The sequence below is a fragment of the Vipera ursinii genome (genome assembly GCF_947247035.1).
Source record: "Vipera ursinii genome assembly, chromosome: 1".
In the NCBI taxonomy this organism is placed as follows: domain Eukaryota; kingdom Metazoa; phylum Chordata; class Lepidosauria; order Squamata; family Viperidae; genus Vipera; species Vipera ursinii.
The window spans coordinates 304,678,624-304,704,542 of record NC_139512.1 but is presented as its reverse complement, the minus strand read 5'-3'; the positions used below and the strand labels follow the sequence as shown (position 1 = coordinate 304,704,542).

General features: G+C 37.7%; 1 protein-coding gene across 1 annotated transcript in view; it reads left to right on the top strand.

Moving 5' to 3' along the window:
* The window catches only part of DNAH14 (dynein axonemal heavy chain 14), a gene marked incomplete at both ends in the record, with an annotated part of 211,297 nt that overhangs the window by 80,932 nt on the left and 104,446 nt on the right, over positions 1-25,919 (top strand). The window contains 11 exons of the mRNA XM_083377402.1: positions 7,455-7,523; positions 8,024-8,210; positions 12,658-12,737; positions 13,719-13,890; positions 14,467-14,556; positions 15,227-15,358; positions 16,524-16,739; positions 17,557-17,626; positions 19,656-19,873; positions 21,421-21,673; positions 24,925-25,045. Coding sequence (XP_083233528.1) covers positions 7,455-7,523; positions 8,024-8,210; positions 12,658-12,737; positions 13,719-13,890; positions 14,467-14,556; positions 15,227-15,358; positions 16,524-16,739; positions 17,557-17,626; positions 19,656-19,873; positions 21,421-21,673; positions 24,925-25,045 — 1,608 coding nt within the window. The remainder of the gene's footprint in view (positions 1-7,454; positions 7,524-8,023; positions 8,211-12,657; positions 12,738-13,718; positions 13,891-14,466; positions 14,557-15,226; positions 15,359-16,523; positions 16,740-17,556; positions 17,627-19,655; positions 19,874-21,420; positions 21,674-24,924; positions 25,046-25,919) is intronic.

Genomic DNA, 25,919 nt, shown 5'->3' with positions numbered 1-25,919 from the left:
AATTAGGTATTATAAAAATATAAGGTAAGGTGAGGCAAGATGAGATGAGATGAGACAAGACAAGACAACCTTTATTGTCATTTTTTTACTGTGGGTGCAACGACACACATCAAAAATGAAATTTAGTTGCCCACTCTTAAAGTGAAACACATACACGATACACACCTAAACATACTATATACAACATATGTATAGACCCACATCCCTACATATACATAACAAATATTAAATACTTTCCATCTTGAATGTATAACAGAAGGAGGAAGCTTGAGAGTTCACAAGATTAATGCTGTATGGAATGAAACTATGGCTGAATCTGGATGTTCTGCTACAAATATCACAAGCCTCCTCCCAGAAGGTAACAAGGAAAACAGGTTGTGAAGAGGATGAGTAGTGTCCCAGATAATCTTATGAACCCTGTTCAAACAACGCTTCTGTGCTATGTCCTGGATGGGAGGGAGGGAACTGCCAATAATCTTTTCAGCCATCCTCACCACTCTCTGCACTGCCTTCCTGTCTATAGCAGTGATGCTTCCAAACCAGACTGTGATGCTATATGTCAGGATGCTCTCGATCGTCCCCCTGTAGAAAGTGGTAAGATAGGAGAAGGAAGATGTGCTTTCCTCATGCAATGCAGAAAATGCAGGCGCTGCTGTGCCCTCTTCACCAGTGTCTCACTATTGAGCGGCCAAGCCAGCCTACTCGTTAGCTGCACATCCAGGAATTTGATGCTGGTAACCATCTCCACAGGTGAATCATTAATGCACAGAGGAGTGTGGCTGTGCCTGCCTTTTCTGAAAACGACAATGATCTCTTTGGTTCTTCCAATGTTTAAAACTAGGCTGTTTTCCTTACATCAAGCATCAGAAAACACTGGATTAGTATAAAATCAAATCAAGTGGATTTGGCAATGGTTCTTGTGTTCATGATCAAAACTTTGATATTGTACAGTTTAAATTTTTGAAACGTGCCAGTTAATTTTACTTTTACTTTCATTTTTGTTTATTTTATCAAAAGGTTGTATTCTGACCTTGTTAGCTGGCTACCCTAACTGAAATAATTTCTTTGTTGATTAGACTGTCCTGTTTCCTCCTTATTTTGACTGGCCTATTTTATTAGGCAATTGAAAGAATTTGGGATATTAAGATAACCAGTGTCAAACATAAATTCTTGTTATGTGTTGACATTCCTTGTCTTATTAATAATTCCTAGTGTTCTGAAGTACTTTATAGTTGTACTTTATATGGATGTTTGTAAAAAATGGGACCCAACATATTAAAAATCTTTAATAATTGTTTCCAGAGAGATTTTTTGTTGATAAAAACCAATATTTCTAAATGTCCATCTCAAATTAATACAGATATATACAAATTTGTAAAAAATCAACATGAATTTATGAGAAAAAATAAATAGTGTTAAAACTACCGTATATACTTGAGTATAAGCCGAATTTTTCAGCCCACTTTTTGGGCTGAAAAATTCCACTTCGGCTTATACTCCAGTCAACAAAAAAAACTTACCGAGGACTTGTGCGCGGCCGAGGCTTTGGTGCTTCCGGGATTGCGCGCACCTCTCCCAAGCAGCCGCCGTCCGGAGACCTGCCGAAGTTTGGGGAGGTTTGGGGAGGTGCGCGCGCACCTCCCCAAACCTCCCCAAACGTCGGCAGGTCTCCGGATCTCCGTGCCTTGCCTGCCTGCTTCTTTCCGCTGCGGAAAGAAGCAGGCAGGCAGGTCACGGAGATCCGGAGACCTGCTGACGTTTGGGGAGGTTTGGGCACCTCCCCAAACCTCCCCAAACGTCGGCAGGTCTCCGGATCTCCGTGCCTTGCCTGCCTGCTTCTTTCCGCTGCGGAACAAAGCAGCCTGAACGAAGCAGGCTGCTTCTTTCCGCTGCGGAAAGAAGCAGCCTTCTTTCCGCAGGGGAAAGAAGCAGCCTGCCTGCTTCTTTCCGCTGCGGAACGAAGCAGCCTGCCTGCTTCTTTCTGCTGCGGAACGAAGCAGCCTGAACGAAGCAGGCTGCTTCTTTCCACTGCGGAAAGAAGCAGCCTTCTTTCCGCAGCAGCCTGCCTGCTTCTTTCCGCTGCGGAACGAAGCAGCCTGAACGAAGCAGGCTGCTTCTTTCCACTGCGGAAAGAAGCAGCCTTCTTTCCGCAGCGGAAAGAAGCAGCCTGCCTGCTTCTTTCCGCTGCGGAACGAAGCAGCCTGAACGAAGCAGGCTGCTTCTTTCCGCTGCGGAAAGAAGCAGCCTTCTTTCCGCAGCGGAAAGAAGCAGCCTGCCTGCTTCTTTCCGCTGTGGAACGAAGCAGCCTGCCTGCTTCTTTCCGCTGTGGAACGAAGCAGCCTGCCTGCTTCTTTCCGCTGCGGAACGAAGCAGCCTGAACGAAGCAGGCTGCTTCTTTCCACTGCGGAAAGAAGGCTGCTTCTTTCCGCTGCGGAAAGAAGGCTGCTTCTTTCCGCAGCGGAAAGAAGCAGCCTGCTTCGTTCAGGCTGCTTCGTTCCGCAGCGGAAAGAAGCAGGCAGGCTGCTTCGTTCCGCAGCGGAAAGAAGCAGCCTGCTTCGTTCAGGCTGCTTCGTTCCGCAGCGGAAAGAAGCAGGCAGGCAGGGCACGGAGGTCTGCTTCTTTCCGCAGCGGAAAAAGCAGGCAAGCAGAGCGCGGAGGTCTGCTTCTTTCCGCAGCGGAAAGAAGCAGGCAGGCAGGGCACGGAGGTCCGGAGACCTGCCGACATTTGGGGAGGTTTGGGGAGGTGCGCGCGCACCTCCCCAAACCTCCCCAAACTTCGGCAGGTCTCCGGACGGCGGCTGCTTGGGAGAGGTGCGCGCGATCCTGGAAGCACCGAAGCAAGTCCTCGGTAAGCTCCGGGCGGTCACTTGCTTTGCGTCTCCTGAGGGAAGGGGGGGCGACTGGAGTGGGCGTGTTTCCTCGCCTGCTGGGCGCCGCGATTTGCCCGGGGAACGCGCGTGCCCCGATTGGCAGCGTGGAGCGAGGAAGCGGACAGCCAGGGCTTCCCCGAGAGCCGTGGCCACACAGGGTATTCCTGTGTATTCAGGCTTGCAAAATGGCGGATCGAGCCTCTGCTGGCGGCAGAGGCTGGCAGAGAGCGGATCCAGCCTCCGCCGGCGGCGGAGGCTTGCAGAACGGCGGATCGGCTTATACTGAAGTCACCAACTTTTTCCAGTTTTTGGGGGTGAAATTGGGGGTCTCGGCTTATACTCGAGTTGGCTTATACTCAAGTATATACGGTTCTTAAAGTTTCTGTGTTGGTAAGTTATTTTAAGCAGATTGATACATTATGGAGAAAGTTCTTATGAAATGGGAATAATTATGAGTTTCACACAAAGGTGGGGATTTTATAACAACAACAACAGTTGGAAGGGGATCTTGGAGGTGCTCAGGCAGGAAACCTTATACTATATTTCAGACAAATGATTTTCCAGTCTCATCTTAAAAACTTCCAGTGCTGGAGCATTCACCATTTCTGGAGGCAGGTTGTTCCACTGGTTAACTGTTCTAACTGTCAGGAAATTTCTCCTTAGTTCTAGGTTGCTTCTCTCTTTGATTAGTTTCCATCCATTGCTTCTTGTCCTTCCTTCAGGTGCTTTGGAAAATAGCTTTTTCTCTCTTCTTTGTGGCAACCCCTGAGATATTGGAAGACTGCTATCATGTCAGCCCTACTCCTTTTCTTCATTAAACTAGACATACCCAATTCTAGCAACCATTCTTTATATTTTAACTTTCTTGACTTCTTCTTGTGCCACTGTACTTACTTTATGGCTTCTTGTGCTTCATAAAATTTAAATGATTAATCAAAAAACATTACAGGCACAATATTATTACTATCCTCTTTAATATCTTGGCCAGAACTTTCTTCCTGTTTTAAAAGATGCAAAACATACAGGGTATACTTAAAGTGAGATCCTATAGATACTTTTTTATATAAATTACATTAAATGTTTAATTGGTTGTCATTTTCATCTAAATATTTCCTTAGTCTTTTGATGTACATTAAGCACAGTAATGTTTTCTTTGAATAAAAAAGTAATAAAATATTTTGTGGTTGGTCTGACTTTTGATAAACCCAGTATATAGATGATGTTGGGAAGGAACCCTAAATCTTATCCTCCTATTCACTAGAAACTGACATTATGGGATAATTGCAATTGGAAATTATAGGTAAAACTTTTTTGGGGAGGTTCATAGGCAAAAGATTCATAAGCAAAAAATGGGATCACAACTTTGAATCATCAGATGTTTTGGAAGAAGAATACGTTTTTCTAAAAATATAGTTCCTAAATATATAGTTTTTAGCTGTATTTGAAAGCTGAGTTAAAATAGATGTGGGAATCTACAAACAACTTTGAAAAAAAAAGTTGGGTGAATGGTAGATTCTGTTATACTTTGATATACCAATTAACATACTTTTATTTCATCAGAGCTTAAGGTAATTCTGCATAAGGAATCTTTGTATATAAGAATGCCTTCTTAAATGAACAGTGCAAAGAAATAAAAGAAAACAATAGAATAGGGAGGACCAGAGATCTCTTCAAGAAAACTGGAGAGATGAAGGGAATGTTTCATGCAAAGATGGGCATGATAAAGGACCAAAATGGCAGGGATCTAACAGGCAGAAGAGATTAAGAAGAGGTGGCAAAACTACACAGAAGAACTATACAAGAATGAGCTTAACGTCCCAGATAACCACAATTGAGTGGTCACTGACCCCGAGCCAGACATCCTAGAATGTGAAGTGAAATGGGCCTTAGGAAACCTGAGCTAGTGGAGGTGACAGTATTCCAGCTGAGCTATTCAAAATCTTAAAAGACAATGAAGTAAAAGTGCTACACTCAATTTGCCAGCAAATTTGGAAAACTCAACAGTGGCCACAGGACTGGAAAAAGTCAGTTTACAATCCCATTCCAAAGAAAGGCAACGCCAAAGAATGTTCAAACTATCTCATCATTGCACTCATTTCACATGCTAGTAAAGTTATGGTTAAAATCCTACAAGCTAGACTCCAGCAGTATGTGGATTGAAAACTACCAGATATACAGGCAGGATTTCAAAGAGGCAGAGGAACTAGAGATCAAATTGCCAACATACGTTGGATCATGGAGAAAGCTAGGGAGTTCCAGAAAAACATCTACTTCTGCTTCATTGACTATGCTAAAGCCTTTGAATGTGTCGATCACAACAAATTGTGGCAAGTTCTGAAATAGATGGGAGTACCAGACCATCTTATTTGTCTCTTGAGAAACCTATATGCGGGTCAAGAAGCAACAGTGAAAACTTGATACGGAACCACTGATTGGTTCAAAATTGGGAAAGGAGTCCAACAATGCTGTATACTGTCGTCCTGCCTATTTAATTTATATGCAGAGCACATCATGAGAAAGGCATGGCTAGATGAATCAAAAGTTGGAATTAAGATTGCTGGGAGAAATATCAACAACCTAAGATATGCAGATGATACCACTCTAATGGCAGAAAGTGAAGAAGAACTAAAGAGCCTCTTGATGTGGGTGAAGAAGGAGAGTGCAAAAGTTGGCTTGAAACTCAACATTAAGAAAACCAAGATCATGGCATCCGGCCCTCTCAATTCCTGGCAAATAGATGGGGAAGAAATGGAAGTAGTGACAGATTTAGTGGAGATCAACCCTGACTGCTCTTTAGAAGGCCAGATCCTGAAGCTAAAACTCAAATACTTTGGCCACCTAATGAGAAGGAAGGACTCACTGAAGAAGAGCTTAATGCTGGGAAAGATTGAGGACAATAGAAGAAGGGGACGACAGAGAATGAGGTGGCTGGATGGAGTCACTGAAGCAGTAGGCGTGAGCTTAATATGGACTAGAAGATGGTAGAGGACAGGAAGGCCTGGAGGAATGTTGTTCATTGGGTTGCGATGGGTTGAACACGACTTCACATCTAACAACAACAACAACAACAACAAAATCGCCATTCAAATTGAGACACTTGTCATAACGTCTTACAAGGTTTGAAATTCCTTCAGCAAAAAAAATTTCCCACCTGGGAATGAAGCCACCCCGTAACAGCATCATGAAGTACATTGCCTCATCATGCATGTCAGTTCGTCCATCTTTAAATATCCGACACCACTGATGTATGACGCCTTCACTCATCTCATTTGGTCTGTAAACATTACACAGTTCGCAATGAATCGCAGCAGCTGAAACTTTTTTCACACAGAAATTGTATTACTGCATGCACTTCATATTTGGTGGGATTTTCTATGGCAGGGTTCATTTTCAATTGATCTAGTGAACAAGTCAACTGCAACACAACTTTCTCCTTCCAGTCTCACTGCCTACTGAACTACTGTGCACGGCGCCATAGGATGGGCATCGCTATTCCTGCCTATTTCTTACATATGCTCAAACAGAGGTTTATTTCCAAATTGTCGTAGTATATTCTGTAATTAGATCAACTAATTGTCTCCTTAAGGAAACTTGCTATTTCTGCTATATGTAGAATAGAATAGACTTCTATTATACATGATTGGACACACAAAGGAAAATGTCTCTGGTGCATAAACTCTCAGTGTACATAAAAGCAATAAGTAATAAATCATGATCATAGCTATCATAAAAATACATTTATCATAAGTCATAAGATACAACACTTAGTGATAGTCATAGTGTCAATGCTGCTAACATGGAATGTTATTGCTTGACAAGAGATGAAGAAGTAGCCATTTCATATGTTAAACTTGTGTATTGCTTTAAAAGATTTAGTTTAAGGTTGGGAGAGGGGACGAGTAGGATTGTACCTCTCAAGGCCATCTCTAACTAGAGAAGATAAGACCTTGGCGAGTTTTCTAATGGAAGGGAAACTGATTCTTTAAATTAATTGGAGAATATGATTAATGACAAAATTAGAAAGGTGGAGAATTGTGTTTTAATATATTGTGCAAGGGGCAGAGATTTCAGATTCCAGCTTTCTTCGAGCAAGCATTTGCCTGTGTATTAGGCTAATAAAAGACTTTTAAGGTAAACAATGCCTCAGAGTCACTTGAAAAGCCCATACATTGGAAACTTGACACATAGGATACTAAATAACCAATCAACATGAATCATACTAAATAAAACAATATAAATTGTAAGATACAATGTAATGTAGAAAAGCATCACAAAGATGCTTCACAATGATGGCAGATTGCTTAGCAATAATTGTACTTCATCAAATAGCCATTTCTGCAGGTACATAACACCCCTAATTTGTATTACAGTTGTGTACTTATTCTGAACTCCAGTGTTGGAATCAGAACTGAGCTCCTTGCACTACTCTCCATATAGAGATGTGTAGACATTTCATTAGTCCTCCCCCAGAACTTAGAATCTTCTTAATAGTGGTCTATGCAGATGGAAACTCCATATATGTAAATATTATCAATATTTTATGTATAACACTGTATCTTAGAACTGTTTTTATATTTAACACAGATTTATACTAGAAGGAAAAGAAATTCGTCTGAAACCACAGTGTGCAATTTTTATTACCATGAATCCTGGGTAAGTAATTGTTCAATAACACCAGAATAGAAAGAATCTTTTGGGGGGGGGCGGGATTATTTTTTACAAATGCATGAAGCTGTGTTGTATGAACTGGCAATTTTCATACAATTAATGTAATATTGTCCATAACTTTGCAATTTCAAGATTTCAGAAAATAATATTTCTTAGCCTAATTTGTTGATTCAGGGATTGATCATGGAATCTTTTAAATGCAAGGAATATGTACTACCACTGAATTATATTCCCACTTTCCAAATGTTGTGGTTTTAAATTACTACCATTATCAATTTCAGAAAGTTAGATAACTTTTCACTTGCATTTAAGTAATAATCTGCTATCGTAATAGTGATCACAAAATTATTTTCTAAACTGTAGTGAACTCTACTTTTTCAGACTGGTACAGCATCTTTGTTGAAAGAAATTTTTATTTGTATGTGCTATAGCTAACATATTAAAGTGTTCTTAATGAATGTGATGACATTAACTTTCCTTTTAAGATACAAAGGTCGTGTGGAACTTCCAGACAACTTAAAATCATTATTTCGTCCTATGTCAATGGTGATACCAGATTATGAACTCATTGCTGAAATAATGTTGTTTTCAGAAGGTTTCAAATCAGCAAAATTACTCTCAGGGAAGATAATAAATCTTTACCAACTTTCTAGCAAAAGATTATCACAACAGGTAAAATACAAAGAATATATTTTTTAATTTTGTATATGCTAATTTTCTTCTGGAATACAGCTCAAATTAGTTACATAGTATTTCCAGGTAATGTCCCTTAGAGGCAATGATTTGGAAAAGTAATGCAGAAATCAGTTGTAAATATAGATTTACAGATAAATATTCATCTGTGAAGCTGAATAGAATAGTGTAACCTACTGTTCCTAATGACAGCAAACTAATTGAAGAGGTACTGTCACATCCATAACGGTCCCTGGCCTCCTCCAACTCTAATACAGAAAAACACAGGCAACCGAGAAACAGGAACGTAGCAAACAGAAGCTGAATCGCAAACAAAGTTAGCACTGGGAGTGGTTTGCTCCCAGTGCGCTAAATACCCTCCCCCTTCTGTTCCACCCTTCCCGTCCTGGCAGACCAGTATCCGGACAACCAGGTATAAACCTGTTCTAGAGCACCCTCCCCCCTCCTTATCCAAACTATTCACCCTCCGGCCCCACGCTAGTCCATGGCTTGCCACCAGCTCCGCAGTCCAGTAAGTTTGTTCCTTTCAGTAGTAGGCTGGGTGGAGAGAACAGCTGTTCCACGAGTGGGAGACCTGGCCTCCGGAGCACCCAGTTGATTGGTGGAGACCCAGTCAGTCTGCTGATATGAGATGTAACTCCGTAAATAATGCTCTACCGTTACATTAGCGTGTTCTGCTGCTCCATTAGTTCTAGTATGCAGAACTGAGGCCTTGCGACGATCCAATGGACCAGATGAAGGTTCACCAAGACCGTGCCATGAATGTACCCCCAGATCCGAGATGATCCACCAGGGTACCTCATGCAGGCGATACACATTATGTATAAATGTTTTGGCCAACTTCCGGGCTGACGGCAACCCTTTACATGGTATGAAATGGGTCTGCTTAGAAAAAAAGTCACAACAGTCCAAATCCATGACAAAGTCCATTCCAATGTCTTCCCACTATCTGGTCGGGTCTGCTACCAACTGCAACAACCCTACCGGCTTCCCCGTTTGGTGCTTTGTGGTGGCACAAACACGACAGCTCCGAACACAGGCCTCTACATCTGCTTTCATGTGCGGCCACCAAAATTGGCGCCACACCAGGTGTAGGGTCTTAAGAAAACCAAAATGCCCCTCTTGTTTTGTATCATTGCATCACCGTAACACTCCTTCCTGTAGAGCCTGTGGAATGTACACCCTATCGCCTTTCCATGCCAGGCCCTCCCTTTGCGTCAAGAGGTCTGGATATTCCTGTACCCAGGGGTCTTCCCAGACTGCTTTGTGTAGTTCTTGGAGCATGTCAACAGCCAGGTTGTGCGGTGCTGCTCGCGCTGCTGCCTGCATGATCGCCTGTACTACCTCCTCCCGCTTGCTGTCATATTGTGGGATCCACGAAAGGGCATCGGCAAGGAAATTCCTCCCCCCTGGTACATATCACAGCCAAAAGCAGAAATGATGGAAATACTGTGCCCAGCGGATATTTTTGGTAGAAAGGCACCTAGATGACTGCAGCACCTCAAGGTTTTTGTGGTCCATCCATACCTCAAACGGCTCCACGGTCCCTTCCAACAGATGTCGCCCTGTGGACAATGCCCACCGCACTGCAAACGTCTCCTTCTCCCAAATAGCCCAGGCCCTCTTGGTCTCCATCAGTTTTTGTGATGTATACGCACATGGCTGCAATGACCCCTGACTGTTCTTTTGCAGCAAAACTGCTCCCACTGCAACGTCACTGGCGTTGGCCTGTACTACAAAGGGCATATCGGGATTTGGGTGCAGCAAGACCAGCTCCCTTGCAAACAGGCCCTTCAGGTTCTCAAAAGCCTTTTGGCATGCCATGGTGAATGCTAGTGGCTGACCAGGCCATGGCTTTGTTGTGGCGTGTCTTGTGCAGAGTAGGTCCATCAGAGGTAAAGCCACAACCGCAAACGAGGGGATGAATTGTCTGTAGAAATTGGCAAACCCCAGGAAGCTCTGCAGTTGACCGTGAGTTCGAGGGGCTTGTCACTCCAACACGGCCTTGACCTTGTTAGGGTCCATTTCCACTCCTGCCCCTGATATCCTACAGCCAAGGTAGTCCAGTTGGGTCTGGTGGAAGTCACACTTGGTGAGTTTAATGAACAGGCATGCCTTCAATAACTTTTCCAGCACCTGTCTCACCAGTCGCACATGTTCTTCCAGCTTTTCATACTGTTATACTAGCCTTTTCTGCAAGCCTCCATTGGAACTGTATGCAATTGTGCTTTTATTATTATCTCTTTTCTTATCACCTTCTCCCTTGAAATTTTACATGTCATTGCTGTAAGTTCATCAAAATCTGTCTTTTTTGAACTCCAAGATATATATTGAATTACACACAGCTTTGGTTATCAATAAATCGATAAATCTATCATTGTATGGTGATTTTCCCCCAAATGTTGCTACTACTTCCATTCTTTAGCTGTCTTGTTGCTACTACTTCCATTCTTAAGCAGTCTTTTCTGTTGGTTAATATCAGGTTAAAATTATCAGAGCCCCTTGGACCATTCTTAGCAGAATTTGTCTCCCAACAAATGTTGGGGTGTTTAAAGACTTCTATCACTATGTCTCTTTGAAAGAGCTTCAGTTTGCTTTTGGAAAGCAGTACCCACATTTTTAGTTTCACTGGATTACACAGTGATGGAAACAATAGTAGCATTATTTCTATTTGTTTCTCCTTTTGTTTTAATCAACATGCTCTCTGCAACAATACCAAATCATTCATTTCAGTTGCTGAAAAGAAATGGATATTGTTAATATAGAGTGCAACTCCTCCTCCCTTCTGTCCTTCAGAATTACAGTCAGTCATGGGAGCCATCACACTATGCCTCAGTTATACCTATTAAATCATGTTAGCTTTCTATGTTAAGAATTCAAGCTTTCTGAACATTTATTAAGCCTTTTTACAGCCATAATGCCTCCTCTTTTATCTGAATGCTTAATCAGATATTTAATCTCCAACCGTCATATGATTTAATTTAAAGCTACTTTGTAGCTTATCCTGCTTTGGCCAATCATGTTTTAACCAATTCTTTTTAGGAGCAACCCATCTCATGGCAACAATCTATCATCAACCTAACTCAAATCATGGTCCCATATAGCAAATTTCTCCTTAGCCTATATAGCCATTAATTTGCAGTGTTTTTCTTTCCTAGAAAAAAAGATTTTGACTTTATAGTGGACAGCTCGGTATCAAAAGGTGCAGAACACACATTCCGTGTTAGGGAGCATTAGAAAAGGGATTTAAAATAAAAATCACAATATTACAAAATTATAGTGTATAACTTAGTGTTATTTCCAGTCTGGAGGTAGTGTGCTTTTAAATTCTTCAGGGTACAATAGCGAGATCTGCTTATGTCTCCCATCTCTTCCTTAGGAGCAGTCCTAAGATATTTGCAACACTGTGTGAAACAAAATGCTGAAATTAAATGCATCTAGATCTGATCTAGTACTATTATACTTACCTTCTTCTCTTAGCATTTTGACATGGTACAGTATATCTGTTCATACCAAAAATGAAGAAGCTACCCTTCTCCTCCACTGGCCAAGTGGATAAAAGGGATTCCAAAGAGCTCTTTCTGCGAACACCTGAGCATTTCAACATCATATTCTATCTTTTATATTATATAGAGGTTATGGTATCTGTGCTAATTCTCACAACGCATTTTCAACTTTCTTCTGGGCTCTCATGTCTATAGAGATTCTCAGTCATCCAAGTCATGGCTGTGCCAAAGGTGCTTTTTCAAAAGGCAACTGGACTTTCTTTGTTTTTCCTTGAAGATGTTTAGCTTCTCATCCCAGAAGCTTCTTCAGTTCTGACTGAATGATGGAAAATGGAAGGATTTATGCTCCTTGCAGTCATTTGGTCATTAGCACTCACCCTGAGAGTCATTGAGGCCCATTGGAGGTTTATCTGTGCCCTCAGGGTCACCTGAATAGTAAATTAGGCATGGAACCTTCTTGGAATCACTGAAAGGACACATTCCTTACAACACAGCCCTTTTGGCAGTTCCAAGAAGGGATCTGGGATTCACATGCATTACAAGGTGTAGTTTGACCAGCCTATACTACCTGCTTATTTAAAGCAGCAATTGAAACATCAGCCAAACTTTATAACCAGAGCTTTGAGATCTATCCCAGGTTACCTCTGGAAACCCACCTGAGCAGCTGATCAAGTGAGGTAGGCGGAGCTTCAGAAAACTTCGAGGCAAAGGAGATTATTTGTCCATGACAAGAGACTAATAACAACATACTATACTCTAAATCAGTACCCTGGGACAAATTACACATTGGCTCTGGAAGAGTTTAGTTGGAAATCAAATTGGTTAAATAGACAATATTTTTGACAAACATGCTGTTTAATAATTGCAAAGAAGATATTTGCAGTGCACAAAAATAAATTGTGTTCTTATCTTATTTTTAGGATCATTATGATTTTGGCATGAGAGCTATAAAAACTGTATTAGTAAGAGTTGGTCAAAGGCGTCAGGATTTGAAACTACAGTAAGTTTTCTTAAATGGTTTAATTTTAAAAATAGAACATTATTATATCTCAATTTGTGATCTACAGGTTTTATATAAAGATAGGTTTTAGTAGAGGAGAGACCTGCTTTACTGTAATACTATCTGTTTTTGTTTTGAGAAAAGAAAACTAAGTTCAATAGATTTATTTATGCATAATTATTTAGAATATACAGTAGTCTTTCAAACTCAGAAGGATTTATTGCCTCATAGAATTGCCACCTAAATTTCCAAGATTCTAAATATTTCTATTGGAATATCTGTATTCATTACCAGGAAAAATGCATTTCTATCCATGAAATTAAGTTTCTTGATCAGTTTTGTTTCTGATTTGCAAAGCATTCAAATGACAGTTCTTTCATACTGTAGAATGAAGGGAGCGAGGGAAGGAGGGAGGAAAGAAGGAAAGAAGGAGCTTTGACTGACAATTTAGCTATTCCCTAAATATCATTGAGAGGTATATGGATTAATAAAATAATTTATTAATTTTTAGTTTAGAATAGACATATTGATGTCCATATTAGTGGGAAACCTGCATACTTTTTGGTGTAAATTTATTTTCTCTGTGTCCTTTTTGCCACATTTACTTACAAACCATACAAATTAACTTTTTAATTTTTAGATGAAAAATATTTATTATTTATTTATTTACTTTGAATATGACAAAAAATCAGTCTTGGATTGTTAAATATCTCCTATATCTGAGCATAGTTATTTATTTGAGAAATTTATAAAGCTACCTAACTTGCAACAATAGTTCTGAGCAGCTAATAAATTAAAACTTATTAAAAACAGAATAATATGAATTGGAAAATGAGCAAAAAAGCAATAAAAATGCACAACTTTAGCAATATATGATTTAAGTATATATCCTTAAAAAGTGCAGCATGGTGGATTAATGAAAACATTATGAGACTTAAAATAACTCATGAAATTCTAATTATTAGTTTTCTTGTATAATAGATACAATAAAAAACGCTTTTCTGCATTAGAGGAAACTCTAATCACAATTGAAATACTGAAAGAAGTGAATTTACCAAAGTTAATTGCTGAGGATGTTCCAGTATTTGAAGATATTATCAGAGATCTCTTTACAGAAATGGAAGTTCCAAAAGTAAATCCTAAGCGATTAGAGGTAATAAAATAAGAATAATTATTGTTGACAGAAATATCAGCTATACAAAAATATGTTTGAAATTGAGTTTTTTTAGTGTTATTATCCATTCAGTTTGAGCATTTCAATGTTGAAAATAATTCAGAGCTGACCTTGGGATAAGTATAAGTGAACCATCAAAGAGGGACTTAGTCAAGAGTTGACAAGGTCCAGAGATAGGAGGAACTAGGAGGAAAAAACTCAGAATAACTCTGCCTTGATTTTAGTATAAGATGGGACAGAGAAAAATGTAGACAGGTTTTAAGGATACTGTTAATATATGCTACAACAGTATAGCAGCATTCCTGGAATCCCAGTAATATTGGTGCCTTGACTTTGCCTACCTTGAAAAACTGGCAGATATTCAGGGAAGATGTGGCATATTCAGGTCTACTCAATGTAAAGACAGTGAAATTGATTGTACCTTTTTAATTTTTTCCTAATACTGCCAGAATAGCTATATTTTTTTCTTAATACTAAATTTTGGTTATTTTATGTATTGTCAAATTATTGATAAGTCATCAAACTTCTAACCATCTATCTATTTTTTTTAAATAGAGTGCAATATCTCTTGCAATACATCATTTATCTTTGCAGCCTTGGGAAAATCAGAAAGAGAAGGTTATACAACTATACAATCAGCTTATGGTGAGTGCAATGGGATGTTAATCAAGTAAAGTGTGATATGGAGGTTAAATATGATACAAATATGTAGAACTCAAATTTCTACAGTGAGATCATACATTAAGGGAATGTATTACAGTAAATGCCAGAAATGGATGTTTGTGGTGGAGTGTAGTCAGGAGTCACAGGAGGGAGGATCTCTTTCCAAGAGATCAAAGAGCTTGGAATGGCTGCTCAGGAGGAAGAGAACAAAGTTGGACCCTCCCTAGCAATTCACAGAATACATCTATAGTTATTACAAATTATTTTAGTCTGGCAAGATTCTGTTGTAAGGGAATAACAATAAAGGAACTACTTGGAAGTAACTCCATATAATTGTTCTTGGTTCTTTGGACCTGACATGTTGCAGCAATTGAGGAGTACAAAATCCTCATCAGTATATGCTTATAAATATGCACTTTGTAAGGTCTTTAGTGTGTATTTACTAACATCTAAGTATTAACCATCTAAAGAATATGAATATTCATATATTCATTTATCTATTTTTGTCATAGTTATGTATTGTATATCGGAGGTGGGGACCCTTTGAGAGCTGAATGCAAAGAAATTTCATTTTAATGTACATTCAAAGTGTCAATAAAGTTATCATTCTAGTCTAATGTTGCAGATTTGATATTTTAAAATATATTTTCAGGCTCGTGTTGGTGTGATGCTTGTAGGCCCCACAGGTGGAGGAAAAACTACCATTAGAACAATTTTAGAAAAAGCCTTGATAATCTTTCCATTAGTAGATATGGAAAGTGCTACCAAACTTGATGTTTTTCAGGTAAGTATTTTTTTAAAATTACTCTTATGGTATGTATTAATAGTTGATCTCTTTTCCTGTAACCTTTCAGAGCAATAATCCATGTGAACCTTGAAATTTTAAATATCTACTAGTTATTAAACAATGAGTAGTTGTCAGTCATGTTGAGTTATTGTCATAAAGTATTCATGAGATTTCTGACACAAAGCTGAACATCCAACAACTGAAAGAAGCCGTGCTTGATAGGGTAGCATGAAAAGTGCTTGCCTATAAAGTTGCCAAGAGTCGAACATGACTGAATGGTTAAAACAATAATTGTTGTCAGTGCTTAGTCTAATTTCAGAAAACCAAGGAAGCTTTGGTTTGGTTGTTACTTGAATGGGAGCATACCAAGGAAATTACAGGACAATATGTTGAATAAAAATAGAGAAATCATTCAGAAAGAAAGCAATGGCAAAATGTATCTATATTGTTTTCAAACGATTACTTATATGCGTTCATCAATTCACCAAAGATCATACTTTATTTGAAGGAGAGTTTACTATGGTTCTACAGTAGGTCCTTGCTAAATGTTCACTTGTTCGGTGATCATTCACATTTACGACAGCGCTAAATGAGAGAGACTTATGATGGGTGCATGTAGTTGGGGCCATTGCAGTGTCCTTGCAGTCATGTGATCATGATTCGAGTGCTCAGCAACCATATTGCAGCAAAAATGTTTCAGTGTCCCTGGGCCATGTGGTCATCATTTGTGATCTTGTGTACTTAGGATCAATTAGTAACAGTGTTATGTACTGGGTTCATTGCTTAATGACGAAGACGAGGTGAGTGAGTTCAGCAAAGATCATCGTTTATTGCTTCCAGGATCTGAACTGGGAAACAGGGCTGCAAATGCAGCAATTTATACCCTGGCCTCTAGGCAGTGGCCAATAGGTTTAAAGCAACCTATTGCCGCCCTAGAGGCAACCAATAGCGGCGCTGGAGACGGGTTGTCTGAGGAGCTGGGAGCTGTTAGCCAGCTTCCCTGCTCAAGGAACCTTTCAGCAATTACCCACATGGTGTTCCCTTAATAAAACAAGCCCAATACATTACAAACAGAATAGACAAAACCCTTTTTCATGTTTTTGTATTTCTAGGAAATAAAGGTAATAATTGCTCATTTAGAAGGAACTTTTTTCTTCCTCAGAGTAATTCAAAGAGAAGCAAAGTGGATACTTTTGTTGTAAACCCAAAGTGTGTTACTATTGATGAACTCTTTGGACAGACAAATCCTAGTACAATGGAATGGTCAGATGGATTATTATCATCAGCAGTTCGAGGATTTGCCAAACTTGGAATGAAAAAATCAAAAAGAAAAGATCCAAGCATTGGTATAAATTCAGAAATGCAGGATTTATATACAGTGAGTACACAGTACAGTAATGTAGTAGGCTATTGAGATATTCTTATTTTAAAATGTAGTTGAGATATTCTTATTTTAAAATGTAGTTACACTTTGTTCATTTAGATATTACTGAGTATTTCATTCATTTTTCATTTAATAACTTAACCCAGCAGATTCTTCCTCAAAAGATGGAAATGATTTATTGAAAAAAGGTAGATGAAATGATAGATTGATGATAGAAATGATAGATATTTTAGTTAGACACAGATCTCTGTGCTTAGCTTTTAAAATCCTCAGTTGAAATGGTTACGATTATTTTAAATGTATGACTCTGAGTTTTAAATTGCTACTTTTCTCCTGTTTACTTCCCAGGGCAGTTTACTTTTTTGTTGGTTGTCCTCTATTTTTATCAGCCATATGCAAACGCTTTTCTTTCTTTGGAAACCCCCCAGACCTCTGTTTGTCCTGAATGTGTTGGAAGCATATTCCAATCTACTTCCTTTTCTAGCTTTCCAGTTTTGCCTGTTTAGCCTTAGTTCTTATGGTGAGTCCAACTAGGAGTAGAATTCACAACCTGATTTTATTATGCTGTGTTGTTATTTGTTTAAGATTCAAGAGATTTCAGTTTGAAATTGGGAACTTCCCAAAATTTCTTACAAACTTAATTCAGTATTTTGGCTTTGTAATTGTAGTCTTCCTTTCACCTGATTAATTTAAGGAAATAACCATTTCCTTTCAAAAACATTTAAGGAAAATGTTTACCTTTTGTAAGTTATAATTATGTGATATTTTTTTCTGTTATCACAGTATAATTATTCTCATTTCTGCTTTTTAGCTGAATACAGTGAATGTGGCTGATGCAGTTGTGCCTGATGAAATTATACAATCAGCAGAGAATATTCAGTGTTAGTATAATTTTGTCATAACAAATATGGGAATTATTTCATTATTGTGTGTATCTTAGTTATAGATTCAAACATGGACAACTTTTTGATGTTTAATTATGCACCAGCTCTGCTGAAATTACTTTCAGCATCCTCCCTAGGAACAAAAAGGTAGCAATAGAAATCATGTGATAGGTTTTTGTTCCACTCACTTTCTGATGCCCCACCCATAGGACATTAACATTCCATTAAATAAATACATAGCTATTAGTTTGTTCTATTATGTGCTATTATGGAGAGAATGAGTCAGATAACGATCTCCACAGATCAGTGTTGGAAGAAAAAAAGGTGAACCTAAAGAGGCAGAAAGTGATGAAAACCATGAGAATATCAGCATAAGCATAGGAGGTTTGACAGACTTGAACAATGGGCCCAATCTAACAAAATGAAATTAAATGTGGAGAAAAGCAAGGTTTTACACTTAGGCGGGAAAAACGAAAGGTACAAGTACAGATTAGGTGAAACCTGGCTTAAAAACAATAACTGTGAGAGGGACCTTGGAGTCCTAGTGGACAATCACTTAAATATGAGCCAGTAGTGTGCGGCAACAGCCAAAAAAGCTAATATAATGCTTGGTTGTATAAACAGAGGCATAGAATCAAAAGCATGCGAAGTATTAGTACTGCTTTATAAAGCCTTAGTAAGGCCAAACCTGGAATACTGCATTCAGTTTTGATCACCACATTACAAAAAAGTTATTGAGATTTTGGAAAAAGTGCAAAGAAGAGCAAATAAGATGATTAAAGTCCTGGAGACTAAAACATATGAAGAATGTTGCAGGATTTTGATTTGGCTAGTCTAGAAAAAAGAAGGATTAGGGGGGACATGATGGCAGTATTCCAGTATTTGAGAAGTTGCCACAAAGATGAGGGCGTCATCTTATTTTCCAAAGTACCAGAGGGCAGGACAAGAAACAGTGGATGGAAACTAATGAAGGAGAGAAGCAACCTGGAATTAAGAAGAAACTTCCTAACAGTGAGGACAATTAACCAATGGAACAGCTTGCCTTCAGAAGTTGTTCGTGCTTCATCACTGGAGATTTTTAAGAAGAGACTGGACAGTCACTTGTCTGAAATGGTATAGGGTCTCCTGCTTGAGCAGGGGGTTGGACTAGAAGACCTTCAAGGTCCCTTCCAGCTCTATTCTGATTGATTGATAGTCTGTCATTGCTGTCTCTGCTGATAGGTAACATATTGTTTTCTTTTTACCTTGTGAATGTTATACCTTTGAAAATGTTAATGGTTTTGTGTGTGTTCTCCAGTTGGTTCTTTTTTTATTATGACAAAGGTGTCATCTACAGATTACTATGGATGTGTGAGTCATTTACAACATACAGTGTAAGGACTGGAACAGCCACTATGTAGGATAACAGGCAGAAGACTAGCAGAGTCCATCCATGAACACCAACTAGCTGTCAGAAGACATAATGAAAACCCTTTAATTTCACATCATATGACAGACGTAATCATAGTTTAAGTGAGCATCCTAGACCACACCAAGGCTAAAAACTCTAGAGAATTCCTGGAATCCTGGCACTCTAACAAATCAGGCATCAATAGGTACATAGATATAAACAACATCTATGTACTATTCAACAAAGATAATCAACAATATCATTAGTGCTAGAAAACTTCCTCAGCAGCAATCAACACCCAAAGACTAAAACTAACTATTAAAAAGGAACTGCCAAACAAGCTAACAATAGACAGCCCAACCAAGGTGGCACAATGATCCCATAGCAGATTTTTCTATTGTTCCCAATTAACAGTTGTAATATATCATTTAAAAAGCAATAAAACATCATAATTTCTTCTCTGATTTGATTATCAGAAAATAGATAATCTGAGAGCAGGATTTAAATGTGTTTTTCCAAAGAAACAAATGGATGTGTGATTTTTATAAAATGTGAATATTGATTTTAATTATTATTACATTTTTAAATGTGCTTAAACTAGCACATTTAAAATTAATGCTTTTTTTGTTCTTTTAGGTGAAACTGCTGTTGACTGGCAGTGGATTATCCTGGATGGCCCAGTAGATCCACGTTGGATAGAAAACTTAAATTCTGTGCTAGATGACAGCAGAACATTATGTCTTGCTAACAGTGAAAGAATTTATTTATCACCAACCTTCAGAGTGATATTTGAAGTGGACTGTTTGTCTCAAGCCAACCCAGCCACAATTAGTAGATGTGCCATGGTTTATGTGGTATGTTCCATTAAAAAAAGTAATTGTGTAGTTTCACATAATATTTTATATTTTTCATTTAACTATTTATTGTTAGGGCTAAATTAATTTAATTTTACTTTTAACTTTTGTATGTTGTATTTTAATTGCCCTGTACACCGCCCTGAGTCCTTCGGGAGAAGGGCGGTATAGAAAATAAATAAATAAATAAATAAATAAATAAATAAAATTATATTTGTAAGGAAATGGGTGGTTTAATCCCACAATGAATTTCAGATGTAAAATGTGTGCACATGACTGGATAAATATATATTAAATATATTCATTGTATATATATATATTCAGTATGATTTTGTGACTTTCTAGAAATTAGTAAGATCAGATCCAACCAAGAACCCAAGTAGAATGAAGCTGTTATAGATTCATTGCCCACTTTTTGTCACTTCTGCTGATTTACAGTATTTGCTACTGAATATATTTTCCATTTTAATTTTGGGGGGAATAGAGATTTTTGGCACCGAAAGTAGTGGTGAGATTCAAATATGTGAACAACCAGTTCTCTGTGTGGGTGCTGCTTCCAGAATTCCGTTCTGGGCCTGGGCAACAAAAATTAGCTACTAGTTCTGCCGAACTGGTGCGAACTGGCTGACCAAAAGAGATGATCCTAGCAACAACTGTAAACTTTTTCTGAGTTTGCTGTTCTTATTCTTGGAAAGTAAACAATAATTGTGCATAATAAAACTCAGGAATAGATCTGAGCATTAGTAAATGACAGATTCGTATGAACGAGATTTCAAGTTGTCCCAAAAAGATTCATTTAGTCCTTTTTGTTAAAGAATGTGACTTTCTACTGAGTCCAACCCCCTTTTCCTAAACATTTCTTCCTTACACTAAACTATCTGAATCCTATCTTGGAAAGGTGTAAGTTTTTAACTTGTAGTTCATGCTCCTATAAGTTAATATGTATATGCTAACAGTAATAAACATATATTTAATTCTTTAATAAACCAAATTGTAGGCATTATGAAAGAAAAGCTGAGTATTAACTTTAGAAATGGATCAATGAAAAAAATACTTCTGGATCATATTGTGTACATATAGTGCTACACAAGAAGTAGAATAATGAGATAGAACAAATAGTAGAACTGACATAATTACATGTTGAGGATACATGATCACATTTTTTAAAAAAAATCTTGTACATAAAATGACTTTGATCCCAAACGCTAGCCTAATTTACATTTGAATGAAATAAGAGCGTTTTTTTCAGGAAGCTTAGTAAAAATTTTCTTCAATTTCAGATGATCAAAATCATAGATAAGATAATTTCCAGTCAATTAGCACCTAGTTCTTTGAAATTTGTTCTGTATTCTCAATGATGATGATGATGATGATGATGATGGAAGGGACCTTGGAGGTCATCTAGTCCAACCTCCTGAATAAAGTTCTAAATGCAACATGAAACTTACACACAGAGAGAAGTGCACACGTATACACACAGATGCAAAAATATATGTTAAATTGCATATATTGCTGAACATTTCTTCATGTATTTTATTTAATTACAGGACCCTGCTGATTTGGGATGGGAGCCTTATGTCAAAACATGGCTGCAAGACATTTCTGGAATAATACCAGAAAATAGTATTGAATATCTTGAAAGTTTGTTTCACTCAAGTATAAATATAGGGTTAACCTTTCTAAATAAACATAAGAAAATGCAAGCATTTCCTGTACATCAGTTGGGGATAGTAATGAACATTTGCAGAATTATTGGTTCATTTATTCATGTAATAAAACTAAGTGAAGGATCACAAGAGAGTAAGTAAACTTTAACAAATGTTTATGGCAATTCTATATATGCTAAGTACCTTGAAATAAGTTTGACTTTGAACTCTTAGAATTCTCAGAATAGAATAGAATAGAATAGAATAGAATAGAATAGAATAGAATAGAATAGAATAGAATAGAATAGAATAGAATAGAATAGAATAGAACGGGAAGGAACCTTGGAGATCTTCTAGCCCAGCCCCCTGCTCAAGCAGGAGAACCTATACTATCTCAGACAGGTGATTGTCTAATCTCTTCTTAAAAAATCTCCAGTGATGGAGGCCCACGATTTCAGGAAGCAAGCTGTTCCACTGGTTGATTGTCCTCACTGCCAATATGTTTCTCCTTAATTCCAGGTTGCTTCTCTCCTTGATCAGTTTCCAACCATTGTTTCTCATCTTTCTCTCTGGTGCTCTGGTGAACAACCTGACCCCCTCTGTCTTGTGGCAGCCCCTCAGATACTGGAACACTGCTATCATGTCTCCCCTATTTCTTCTTTTCTTTAGACTAGCCAAACCCAAGTCCCGCAGCCGTTCTTTGTCTGTTTTAGCCTCCAGGCCTTTGATTATCTTAGTTGCTGTTCTCTGAATTTTTTTTTTTGAACTCTCAACATCTTTTTTATGATATGGTGACCAAAATTGGCTGCAGTATTCCAGGTGTGGTTGTACTAGGGCTTTGTAAATCAGTACTAGTACTTCACGTGATCTTGATTCTATGCCTTTGTATATATAACCCAATATTGTATTAGCTTTTTTGGTTGCTGCTGCACATTGGTGGCTCATAGTCAAGTGATTGTCCACTAGGACTCCAAGGTCCCTCTCACAGTTACTGTTTTTAAGCCAGGTCTCACCCAATCTGTATTTGTGCCTTTGGTTTTTCCTGCCTAAATGTAAGACTTTGCTTTTCTCCACGTTGAAACTCATTTTGTTGGATAGGTCCCATTGTTCAAGATCTTTTTGAATCCTAGTTTGTCTTCTAGGGTATTGGCTACTCCTGACAGTTTGATGTCATCTGCAAATTTGATGAGTTCTCCTTCAATTCCCTCATCTAAGTCATTTATGAAGATATTGAAGAGTACTGGGCCTAAGAGGGAACCTTGTGGTACCCCACTGCTTACTTCTCTCCATATGGATGTAGTGCCGTTGAGGACTACTCACTGAGTACAGTTTGTCAGTCAGCTACAGATCCATCTGGTGGTGATGTTGTCTATTCCATCATTTTCTAGCTTACCAATTAGTAGGTTGTGGTCTGTCAAATGCCTTGCTGAAATCTAAATGTACTACGTCCACTGCGTTTCACTGGTCTACAAGTGTAATCACTTTATTGAAGAATGAGATGAGATTGGTTTGGCATGATCTGTTTTTAATAAACCCATGCTGGCTACTGGTTATGACTTTGTTTGCTTCTAATTGTTTGCAGATCTGTTTTTTGATTATCTTTTCTAGGATCTTCCCAGGTATTGATATTAAACTGATTGGTCTGTAGTTTCCTGGGCCTGTTTTTTTCCCTTTCTTGAAGATGGGGACCACATCAGCCCTTTTCCAATCCTCAGGTACTTCCCTGGTGCTCCAGGATTTATAAAAGATGTGGTGCAATGGTTCTGAGATAACATCTGCCAGCTCTTTCAGAACTTTAAGATGTAATCTGTTGGGTTCTGGTGATTTATACTCATCAAGGTCAAATAGGAGTTCTTTTTCCATTTTCTTGCTTATTTTAATTTTTGTTTCTAGTATGTCTTTTGGTTTTTTTGGTATGATGGGCTGTAGTTTCTTTTTGTGTGAAGACTGATGCAAAGTATGAATTAAGCAGCTCTGCTTTCTCCCTGTTGCCTGTAATTTCCTTGCCATCTTCTCTCTTTAGTAGGCTTACAGTTTCCTACAGTTTTTTTCTTGTTGTTAATATGTTGGAAGAAACATTTTTTATTGTCCTTGATTTCTGTTGCGAGTCTTTGTTCATTCTGAGCCTTTGCTTTCCTGTCTTCTTCTTTGCCTGTTCTGGCTGTCTGCTGATAATTGGCTTTGGTTATGTGCCTCTCTTTCCATTTTTTGTATTTGTCCTTTTTGTTTTTCAGTTTGTCAGAGAGATCTTTGTGCAACCATGCTGGTTTCTTTTTAGTTTTCTTGTTTTTCTTTCTCAGTGATATTGTGCTGATCTGGGCTTTTGTGATCACATTTTTCAGGGTTTCCCATGCTTCTTGGGTTGTTTTCCCCTTTAGGATTTTCATACATGGGATCTTTCCTAGGTTTTCTCTGAGTTTGTTAAGGTCGGCTCTTTTGAAGTTTACATTGGTTGGATTGTTTTCTATTGCTTGTGTTTGCATTATGATGTGGTCACTTTCACCCAAGGTTCCAGCAATTTCAATTCCCTCTATCACTTCTTCTCTATGTAACTAATGTAACTTAACATTCAAATTTTTATTTTATTCAAAAAAGTTAAAATACAAAATTTCAAAAAAAATTTTTACAAAAACAAAACAAGACACTTAAAAAGTGCTTTAAAAATTGGCACAAACACATATATACATATTATCACCCCTAGTTGAATACTGATATATGTGTTGCAACAGTATTAGTTTCCACCCCTTGCGAAACAGATCCAGAAAGTTTTAAACATATAATTCTATTTGCAATAATTTGCTCACAATTATGCATTTTTACTTTGGTTAAAGTAACTTGGAGATGGGATTCTACAGGATTTCCAGCAAAAAGCAGGAAATGTTACTTATATTTTCTTACTATTCAGCAGGTAGAATCAATCAGTAACCATTCAAGATATATAACTGCTTTGAGCTGAATAATCCTCCTATATGGTTTATGCTACATGTTTATTTAATATCTAATGCAAAATGTATTGTGCCAAAAATAGGAAAAAATAATCATATGTTAGGGAGCATTTAACTAAATAGTTAGTGTAATCTACCCTATATAAGCAAATTGCATTGTCTAATGCAATTGAACTAATCCTGATATATTAGGAAGATCATATACTATTCCCATACAATAATATATATAAAGTATATACAGATAATATTGAAACACTTAATATACTGAAGATGTATTTACAATTCATGACAATTTCTAAATTATCAGTGATGTTTGATGTTTCTCAATGATTACTTTTTGAAGTAGATTAGAATCAAAGTAAAATATATTCACTGTAATCATTACATAGGAAAGTATAACTGAATTGTAGAATGTACTCAACTATTACTTGACAGTCAAATAACTAACATTATATTAAAGGTAAGAAAAGACGACAAAGCAGCACAGTGAGTTTTTCAACAGTAAACCAGAGGGATTCTTCACAATTTTTTCATGCATCCAGTTCATTTAGTGGAACAGTCCCATCAATAATGAAGAAAAGGTAAGTGAATTATAAGAATATAGCCACTTATTCATATTCCTGTTGAAGTAGGTTAATGGCTCTTCTAATGCAGCATGCTGTATAATAGTGGTCAGCTACATGCATTCAGGAAGCTTGCAAATATGGGTTCTCTTCCACATTTGCTATCTAGCATCTGATGTTTACAGAATGCTGCCCATGATTTAGAAGATAGTAATCAGTCATCAAGACTAGGACCCACTGATCCTCAATTAATGTGCTCAATTTCCTTTTCAACTATCTAAATCATTGACCAACTTGTTGACCAATGTTTTAAATCTCTCTGCATCTAGTTTTAATGGCTAACACAATATTCTTATACAATGAAAGAGGGGTACATCATTCCATGTATGATTTTCTAGATCCTATTATATTTTGGCTTACCTGCCTCCACACCAAGCTAAAAATTCTAAATCCTATTCTTCTATATTCTTAATCATTTGAGATTTTTCCTCTTTTTTTGCACCCATTCAGGTTTTGTTGGTTTTTTAAAAAAAAAACAATGCTACTCTGCTCATTTCCTGCAGTTAACTAACTCAACTACTTCTTTAAAATCATGACAAAATATTAAACTATCATATCAGACCAAATAATAATAAAACGTAACAATAATTTATAAATTTGTATACCATCTGATTCTCTGTGACTATGGGTATAATAATAATAATAATAATAATAATAATAATAATAATAATAATAATATAATAATAATATAATAATACTAATACTACTACTACTACTACTACTACTACTAATAATAATAATAATAATAATAATAATAATAATAATAATAATAATAATAAAGTTGGAAAGGACCTTAGAGGTCATCTAGTCCAACCCCCTGCTCAGGCAGGAA